The following is a 9,249-nucleotide window of genomic DNA, read 5'->3' as shown; positions in this document are numbered from 1 at the left end:
TCACTTTATAATCTCTCTTTAAGTCTTTTAAAGTGTGTGTGCATGCACACACGTGAGCGTTGTTATGTCTTTTACCCATGAGCATATGTCTGAGTGCAGGCACGTTTGTTTGGTCAGAGAACAACCTTGTTTGAGACAAGGTCTGTGTTGTTTACAATTGTCTACACCAGACTGGCTGGCCCTCAGGCTTCTGTGGATTCTGCTAACTCTGCCTCCCATCTTCCTATAGGAGCAAAGGGATTGCAGACATACTCAATCATGTCCAGGGTTTACACGTGTTCTCATGCTTCCAGACCTCACACTTGGGCAACTAGCCCACTGAGCCACCCCCAGCACACGCTTATCCACATCTGAGTCAGAAGAAATGACGAAAGGCAAAATATGAATTCCCATAAAAGTGGCAAGCTCACATAGTTCTTTAGAATTTTTAACAGGATGAAAAATACAATTAAATTCTTCTAGCCCCAAAAAAGTTTTTTCTCGTTTAAAAACAAAATAGTGATTCTATCTAAGGTAAAGGGTACCTAATCCCTTCCACATACAGCCGGTACAAATATCCTAACAATTACTAACATAATGTTTGATGACAAGGTACTCATGCTGTACACCTGTAATTTCAGCATGTGGACGGAGTCTGAGGGGGACTGCCAGTTCAAGGCCAGTCTGGGTTACACCACAGCCTGTGTTTTCCTTCCTTCCGTCCTTCCTTCCTCTACCCCTCCACCTCCTTCTCCCTTTTTTCATAAGTTAGAGATGGTGAGATAGCTTGTTCACTAGGTAGGAATACTTTCCAGGGCCTGATGACCTGAGTTCCATCTATCCGTGATCCCACAAGATGGCAGGAAAGGAATCCTAGGAGTTTTCCTCTGAGCTCCACAGGCACACTGTGGCATATGAACAACATACACATACACAAGGTGAGTATAATATTTTAAAACAGTAAATTAGGAGCCAGCAACGCCGGGCGGTGGTGGCGCACGCCTTTAATCCCAGCACCCGGGAGGCAGAGGCAGGCGGATCTCTGTGAGTTCGAGGCTGGGCTGGACCGACAGCCTCCAAAACAATACAGAGAAACCCTGTCTCGTAAACCCCCCCCCAAAAAAATTAGGAGCCAGTAAAGGGGTAAAGGTCCGAGACACACACACGTCCAGAGTAAGTGCATACATGCATACACAGTACAATAATTTAAAATTTAGAAAACTGATTTAATGGAAAACACTGTCTATTTAGCCTAAGCAGTCCATATTTCACCCTAAGTCTTGGAGACAGTATTAATAGAAATCTGTATCTCCAGCTTCCCTTATAAAGTTCTCTAATTTATGTAACATGAATTGTGTCCCTGTAACGTTCTATTAAGTTCCATTACTCCTACACAACTGTCCTAAGGCTACACACACACACACACAAATCCATTCTTCGTGTTCCACCTTTCTACCCTCTACCACAAATGCCCAGTAGCCACAATGTGCCAGCTAGCAGGAGGCCTGGAATTTCAAATGCTGTTTTGTGAAGTTGACTTACTGGCTTTTCAGCAGGCACTGGGGCCTCAGCAGTGCTCAAGGCAGATCTGTCCAGTAGATGTTGGCAGCCCGAGAGCACCAGGGCCCTGCTTGAGGGAGACCTGACCATGGCAGGAATACGGAGACAGAGAAGTCTAATGGGGAGAGTATGAACTCAGAGGGGTAGTACGGAGACAGAGAAGTCTAATGGGGAGAGTATGAACTCAGAGGGGTAGTAAGACTGGAGCTTCAGTGCTTGACCTTGGGACTAGAAATGGCTTTTCTTGGCCAAAAGTTAGGGGGCTGATGTTGGAACTGATTACCCCTGAACCACCTCTCCAGTCCCTCAGTTTTACCAAGTTTTTTAGCGAATGGTAATAATCTTCACTTGAAGGCAGGAGACTTGGAATCTTCCCACAAGGTTGTCTGAATTTCATGTACTAAGTTTTAAACCAAACCAGAAATGTTTGTGTGCACATGTACATGGAGTGGGGTCAGAGGACAACTTCATGAGTTGGTGGGTCCTCTTCTCCCACTGTGGGCTCTGAGCAGCAGACTCACGTCAGGCAGCATGAGACTTTACCACTTTCCTAGCCCAGCAGAAGGACTTTATTGATGCCATGTCGTAATTAAGTGAAACATCTCTGTGGTGTTGAAAGTAATTGGATCAAGACTTTGTCAAGTTGATTTAAGGAAGGATTTGGACTTTTCCAAGAGTGGTCAAACACCATTGCTGTTAAGTAGCAGCATCAATTTTCCAAAAGAAAAAAAAAATCTAAGACAGGCTTGGACAAAGTTGGCAGCATTCCATGTGACACGCAATAAGGCAGACGTAACAGAACAAGCAGGTGCAAACAGTGCTTAGTGCATGTGAATTGGTTGGCTTTTAGGTATCAACGAACAATTTTTTTAAAAGACTTATTTATTATGAATACAACATCCTGCCTCCATGTATGCCTGCATACCAGAAGAGGGCACCAGATCTCATTATGGATGGTTGTAAGCCACCATGTGGTTGCTGGGAATTGAACTCAGGACCTCTGGAAGAGCAGTCCATGCTCTTAACCTCTGAGCCATCTCTCCAGCCCTCAACGAACAATTTTAAGCTTTCTTTTGTATTTTAAATATCTTGTCTTGGTGTTTCCACTGTACTGATAGGCACAATGACCAAGAGCAACATCAGGAAGAAAGGATTTCAGGCAGGAACTGATGCAGAGGCCATGGAGAAATGGGGTTTACATGCTTGCTGTGCCCTTTTAATATATAAACCATTAGAACCAAGTGCCCCAGGGGTGGCACTGCCTACAAGAACCTGGGCCTACCCATTCATTATCAATCAAGAAAAGTTATCACAGGCTTGCCCACAGGGCCAGTCTCCTTCTGGGAGTGGGTTTTTTGAGACAGGGTTTCTCTGTATTAAGCAATACAAGGCTGTCCTGGACTCACTCTGTAGACCAGGCTGGCCTCAAATTCAGAGATCTACCTGCCTCTGCCTCCTGAGTGCTGGGATTAAAGGCATGAGCTACCAACGCCCGACAGGGAGTGGGTTTTTTCTCTATTGTTTTGGAGGCTGTCGGTCCAGCCCGGGCCTCGAACTCAGAGATCCGCCTGTCTCTGTCTCCCGAGTGCTGGGATTAAAGGCGCGTGCCACCACCGCCCGGCGGGGTTTTTAAATATAGAAGATTCCTATTCTCAAAACTAGTGTCAAGTTGACAAAAAAAAAAAAAAAAAAAACTAGCCAGGACAGTATTCCCCTTCTGACTTAATACAACTTCCTAAATGACTGCTACCCCATTAAAATATTGAAATTACAGAAAAAGGGTGTGAAGAGGCTGCAATGCACAGGAACTTGAATGCTACTCAAACGCTATTTTACAGTGATTAATAATCAGGTCTTCTATTGAGTGGCTAAAAGAGCAACCAAGTTTCAGATGTGCCAAATGCTCCAAAAAGCTAGGCTTCCCCGGGGTGGGGGTTCCCAGTACTTCAGACACAAGATCCTCTGGAAGAACAACCAGTGCTCTTCTCCAGAGTCATCTCTCTTGTCCCATTTACTTTTTAAGTGAGGGGAAAATAGTTTTTTCCTTTATCTTTCTCATGCACTGTTTCTGAGCACCTGGTTACTGCATGCAACCCCACCCCTAACACACAAGTATACCAATTCTGAAAAGGGAATATAGTTTTTCTCCTGTGTCTACTCCACTCCGGCATTCCTACTGTGCCTACATGGCTCAGATTTCCTAATTTTGGTGATAATGTAGGTTCACAGATTCCTAAGGGCACAGTTCTGTGAACATATAACTTCTCTAAAATTAACATTGGCTGCCAGTGGTGGCACATAGCTGTGATGACAGTACAGGTTAAACAGCATGGACTACATGTGTTCCAGGAAGGGCTACCTACCCTTACAAACTAGCCCTAACACTGATAAAGACCACCACCCAAGTTTACTGCATTCTTGACCCAGATCCGAGGCCACCCATCACCCTCACTATTTCCTATAAACCTGGAAACCAAGGAGGCACCAACAGTTTTAAGTGCTGTTGTAGCCATGCAAAGACAGACTATACCCTCTGGATGTAGCTGCTAAGACAAACCAAGCAGATGACTAGACAGGGCTCAGAGACAAGAGCCATCTTGCAGAAGACCCAGGCTCCATTCTCAGTATCTACACCATGTGGCTCACAAGAGCCTTTTTACTCCACCCACAAGCACAGGTGAGCATTCATGGTTTTTTTCCCTTCAAGACCATGTCTATGCACAGCCCTACAGAATTCAGGTTCACCTGCCTCTGAAGTGCTGGGATTAAAGGTGGAGTATCACATCCATAACATGTTTATGAATAAAGTATCAGCATTTCTCTCCAAACTCAAGACTCTCAATTCAGAGAAATTCTCTTCTAGGGCCACCACCAATATCTAACATGTGACAAGAACTTTTCAGCTATCTACTTTAAACCAATTCTCCAACAGTGTCCCCAAATTTAGATCATCTACTCGACAACTTTGTTACATTCTGAGGTAGGTAGTTAATAGCTGCTACTGGGAAAGGCAAATAACTACATCCTATGCTCAGGCAGGCACCAGATTACAGCAGGCATCACACCCAAGACACAAAATTACGACTTCAGATGAAGAGGTTCAGTGGGAGGGGATGAGAAGACATACGGAGACCAAAAACAAAAACCAAAGCTGGGCGTTGGTGGTGCACGCCTTTAATCCCAGCACTTGGGAGGCAGAGGCAGGCAGATCTGAGTTCAAGGCCAGCCTCCCAAAACAATAGAGACCCTGTCTCAAAAGACCAAAAACAAACAACCCCCCCCCAAAAAACCAAAGACAACCAAAAACCTTATGTTTTGCTCATCAATCTCACTGCAACTGCTCTGAAATTAAAATGTACATTAAAAAGTACATGAACTCATCCACTTAGGACCAAAAGCTAAGAATATCAAGAAGGCAGGGCTCGATGGCTGCAGCTAGAAGCAGCGATGCTTTTCCGGAGTTGGCGTCTCAGCACACCAGTTCACATCCATGGTAACTCCAACTCCACCAGCAACATGCAGATGTTACAGACACACGCAGGCCAAGCATCCACATATAAAAACATGCAGATGTTACACAGACACACGCAGGCCAAGCAACCATATATATAAAACGGAAACAGGATGGGATACAACAACAACAACACATTCAGGTGTAGGGTGCCAGGAAAAATCAAAGCCCGAGACATGGCTAGCACACCAAACTTACCATTTTCCTAGAAATCACAAGTACTCCAAGTTTGATTCATTCATCTTAAGATTAAATAAAAAAAAATTGACTGTTTTCAGAGAATCTCCTTCTACAAATGGTCTTTCACAAGATATACTGTTAATTTTTCATGTTCTAAGATTCACTAGTGGTAGGTAGGTAGCTAAAGGTAGATCAACAAAGACTCCAACACATTTCAGGTTGCCAAGCTGTGACTGTTTATTAACTGACCAGATTACAAAAAAACCACGGGCAACACCTGAAAGGGAAAAACATACACAAGTTAGAGACTACTGTCCAAGCCACAAATTTGCAAGACCCCCCACATTAAAATTCAATGACACACCCAATCAGCATTTAACAGAAAGCATTCAAGATTACATGCCCTCCCTTAAAACTGCCAGGCAGTGGTGGCACACACCCTTAATCCCATCACTTTCAAGGCAGAAGCAGGCAGATCTGAGTTCAAGGCCAGTCTGGTATACAGTAAATTCCAGAACAGAAATGTATGTCAAAAAACAAAAAAAAGCCTAGTTATGTCAGGACATCATCTCACCTTAGTTCATCCGCCTAATAAGCCTGTTTATCTGGTCTTCCCTGTTGCCAGCATCGCCACCTTCCACAAAATGAGTGGTCTTCTTCTTCATTCCACCTCGTGGAGAAGATAACTTGAAGGGCCACAGGAAGTTATTTGCTTCCTTGAAGTGTTTTCCAACTGTGTAGATCTCATGAATTAGGTCCTCCATGCAGATGATGCCGTATTTACCTGAAACAATTTGAATCTAAGATCACCAAAATTTAAAGTCCTTAACAATACAATAACAATTACAGGCAGAATAATCCGGACAGGGCACACACCTTTAATCCCATCAGTTGGAGGTAGAGGCAGGCAAATCTGAGTTTCTGCCAGCCAGAGACACAGGGAGACCTTGTATTAAAAATAAAAATGTGATGTTCCACATTTATTTTTCTTTTTGGTTTTCGAGACAGGGTTTCTCTGTATTGTTTTGGATCCTGTCCTGGAACTCGCTTGGTAGTCCAGGCTGGTCTCGAACTCAAGAGATCCGCCTGCCTAGGCCAGGATTAAAGGCGTGCGCCACCAACGCCCAGCTCCACATTTATTTTTCTTAAAACCATCAAGGATTTGGGGATCATGTAAAGATCAGTCATAGAGGCCAGACAGGGAAACCGGCGCAGGAGACAGAAAGTGCTTTGTGCACAACAGTGAGGACAGTGAAGCACCCCAAACAACACGGGCACAGTAGCCCGCCTGTACTCCGGGCACATCAAGGGGCAGGGGTAGCTAGGTCAGAATGCAGCTCTTGCTTTCAGCAACAACTAAGGCCACCATGAAGTGGAGGGACATCAACTTTAGGCCTATAGCACATGTATGCAAAATAAGGGAAACACAACAATCAAGCATCAACCCCTGGCCCCCAAAAGCACAACCTACCAAGAGATCGAGCAATTAAGGAATTGTCTGTCAAGGCAATTCTCTTCTTATTGATTTTGCCATAGCCTCGCTTGTAGATGAGCTCGTTGACTGACTTCAGGTTGGGGTACCTAAAGTATGAAAAGCAGGAAAGTGATGAGGAAGGATACAGCCGTTGAAGCAGCCAGATTCATCTTGTCATATGACCAAGCTACTAGACAGAAAACTCACCCCCATGCAATGTATGGTTCCACAATCCTCAGCATGTTAATCGAAGCCTTGTTGAGCTTAACAAAGGTGCCATTGAAGATCTGGCGAAGACGGAGCAGCTGCAACACCTTGCGGACCTTTGGGCTCACACCATTGATACTGCCAGAAAGAGACCAAAAATGTTTAATCAGAATCCACCAGAACTTCAAACATAACAGAGCACATGCAAGTCCCATAAATAGACTCGCCACAACTTGCCTTTTATCTTTCATCCTCAAAACTTTGTCATACAGTGTTTGCTGCAATACCACAAATTCTTAAGACAAGCTCAGGACCCTGAACTTAACTCTTCCAGCTACACCTACAGTCCTGCCGATGCCTCAGCACCAGCGCTCCCAGAATGTGACTCAAAGCCAACTTACCCTCGGATTCGGATCACAAACGCCAGCTTGGGTTCTGCAGGCACGTAGAAGTTTCCAGCCTTTCTCGCCATCCTAGCCATGCGAATCTCCGTCCGGTACATTTGCCTGTATTCCTTGTGGTAATGCTTTGCCTTCTCATAGATAAGCTTCCTCCGTGCCTTCCGCAGCTGAAAACCAGTTACTCACAATTTAGTTCCCAAACAGCAGTTCTAGAAAACTGTCTTGCCACAGCATAGGACAGCTTCCTAAGAGAGATAGTCCCAGTTCCAACCAAGGGACCCCAAAGTTTACTTACTGTCTTCAGTGCAAACGTTTTCCGAAAGCGCTTCACCTTCAACTCTGCGAAATTCCTTCGCTTTTTCTTAAGTGTTTCTGGCACAGCAGGAACCTTCTTTTTCTTCTCCCTAGCATTAACAAGATTGTTACTAGGTCAGAATCCTCCTGGCGGTGCATCAAACTCACCGGCACTCAGCACTATGCTGTTAAAAGTCACCCGCCCTACCCACTGGCATGCTGTTCTAGCACGTTCTCCTTTAAGATGCAGAGCTTACATTTCCTCCATGCCCATCTCTTCGCCTTGCATGTAACACACGCCTTAAAGGCAAACACGGTAGGCCTACCCTCGGTCATCAGTCCCGGCCTCTACTAACTTTTGGGCGAAGGTTCCAGCACTCTAGAAAGCTCTTTCGGTTCAAGTCTCAAGACCCACATGTTGGCGGGCTCGGCCGGTCGGCAGACGCCGAAGCCAACTTTAGCCACCAAGGAGCCTAGTTCCAGGGCCCTTCGAAATGCGCTCCACCGCAAGGTGGACCTCCGCCCAGGTGCCGGGTTCCGCACACATCCGCCCCGTTTGCTCCCGGAGTTTCCGAGGCCTCAGCGCCCAGGCCATCCGCACCCCCCCGTCAGTGTCACACGGCGTCATAAACACTCGGATGGGTAGACACTGGGGCTGGCTAAGGCCAGATGCTGGAAAAGGGAAGCCAAATGCCTCCAGTTTCGGGGATGGAGGAGGATTCAGGAGAAGTGGAGAGTCTACTCACGGAACAGCCTCCATGGTTCCAGTCGGCAAAAAGAGAGAGGAAGCTGGCGCATGCGCAGTCCCCTTAAAGGTCCGCGAGCGCAAAGCCCCAGGACTTATAGCTGTCCAAAGATAAGCCAGAAAAGAATCTAGAATTGAGAGCTCACTTTGCAGGCGCAAAATTAACAACAGCCTGACTTTGTCACTGCCAATCAACTTCAGGGTAAAACTCGTGGGAAAACAAGTGCACTGAGTACATTTTTTTTTTTTTTAATGAGCACAACGCTGACACCTTGTCAGCTTGTGGTTTAATTCCCCCAGGTTGCGTTGAGGTTGGGCTTAGCCAAAAGCCACGTCCAAGGGTGTGAACTACAAGTCCCAGCATGCATCACTCCATAGCCCGCCGGGCGGGAGGGCGACGTTGACCCCGATCCTGGGCAGCCTTCGCGGCGGTAATTCCCGTTAGATTCTCTAGAATCTAGGGGCTCACGTCCCCAGCGGCTAGCCGAGATAGGAAGTCACTGTCGGCCACCTTCGCGGGCTCTCTGCCGCCCGTGGCCACGCAGCCCTGCTCCCCCAACGCGGCCGCGCTGCCGAGGTCCTCGTTTAGCCCTCCAGTGGGGCTGTCTTCCGCAGCGCCTGATCGCAGGCCTCGGAGTCCGCAATCCCTCGATTGGCGAAAGTGGCGAGACCGGCAAGAGCGATGACCGGACGGTCCGAGGAGGACAGGGGGTGCTCCGGAGACCGCGGGGCCAGGCAGGAGCCAGCCGCGATGACCCACGGCAGGGGGCGTGAGCCGCAAAGAGAGGCGCGGCCAGGGCGGGAGGCTTCGGCCACGGTCGTGGGAGAGGGGCTGCCCCGCTCGGTGGGGGCGGCCAGCGGGCGGGGGGGGGCAGGGGGAGCTGAGCCGGGGGCGGGG

At 47.2% G+C, this 9,249-nt stretch overlaps 1 protein-coding gene across 1 annotated transcript; it reads right to left on the bottom strand.

Moving 5' to 3' along the window:
• Positions 1-5,442: 5,442 nt before the first annotated feature.
• On the bottom strand, positions 5,443-8,489 carry Rpl7 (ribosomal protein L7). The gene is made up of 7 exons (XM_040741419.1): positions 8,353-8,489; positions 7,608-7,716; positions 7,313-7,479; positions 6,912-7,049; positions 6,702-6,811; positions 5,805-6,014; positions 5,443-5,507 (listed from the first exon to the last, which is right to left on the bottom strand). Exons 1-6 carry the CDS (start codon positions 8,364-8,366, stop codon positions 5,806-5,808), a joined length of 747 nt encoding a protein of 248 aa, XP_040597353.1. The 5' UTR covers positions 8,367-8,489; the 3' UTR covers positions 5,443-5,507; position 5,805.
• Positions 8,490-9,249: the final 760 nt, after the last annotated feature.

Source organism: Mesocricetus auratus, unplaced genomic scaffold (genome assembly GCF_017639785.1).
Source record: "Mesocricetus auratus isolate SY011 unplaced genomic scaffold, BCM_Maur_2.0 Super-Scaffold_6730, whole genome shotgun sequence".
NCBI lineage: Eukaryota > Metazoa > Chordata > Mammalia > Rodentia > Cricetidae > Mesocricetus > Mesocricetus auratus.
Note: the sequence above shows the minus strand (reverse complement) of the source record. Positions and strands in the feature narration are given on the sequence as shown.

Excerpts from the sequence above, each read along its gene's own strand:
- Rpl7 (XM_040741419.1), bottom strand. Across the intron at positions 6,812-6,911 it reads GAACCATACATTGCATGGGG|GTACCCCAACCTGAAGTCAG; the intron begins GTGAGTTTTCTG and ends TTCATACTTTAG. Across the intron at positions 6,015-6,701 it reads CTTAATTGCTCGATCTCTTG|GTAAATACGGCATCATCTGC; the intron begins GTAGGTTGTGCT and ends AAATTGTTTCAG.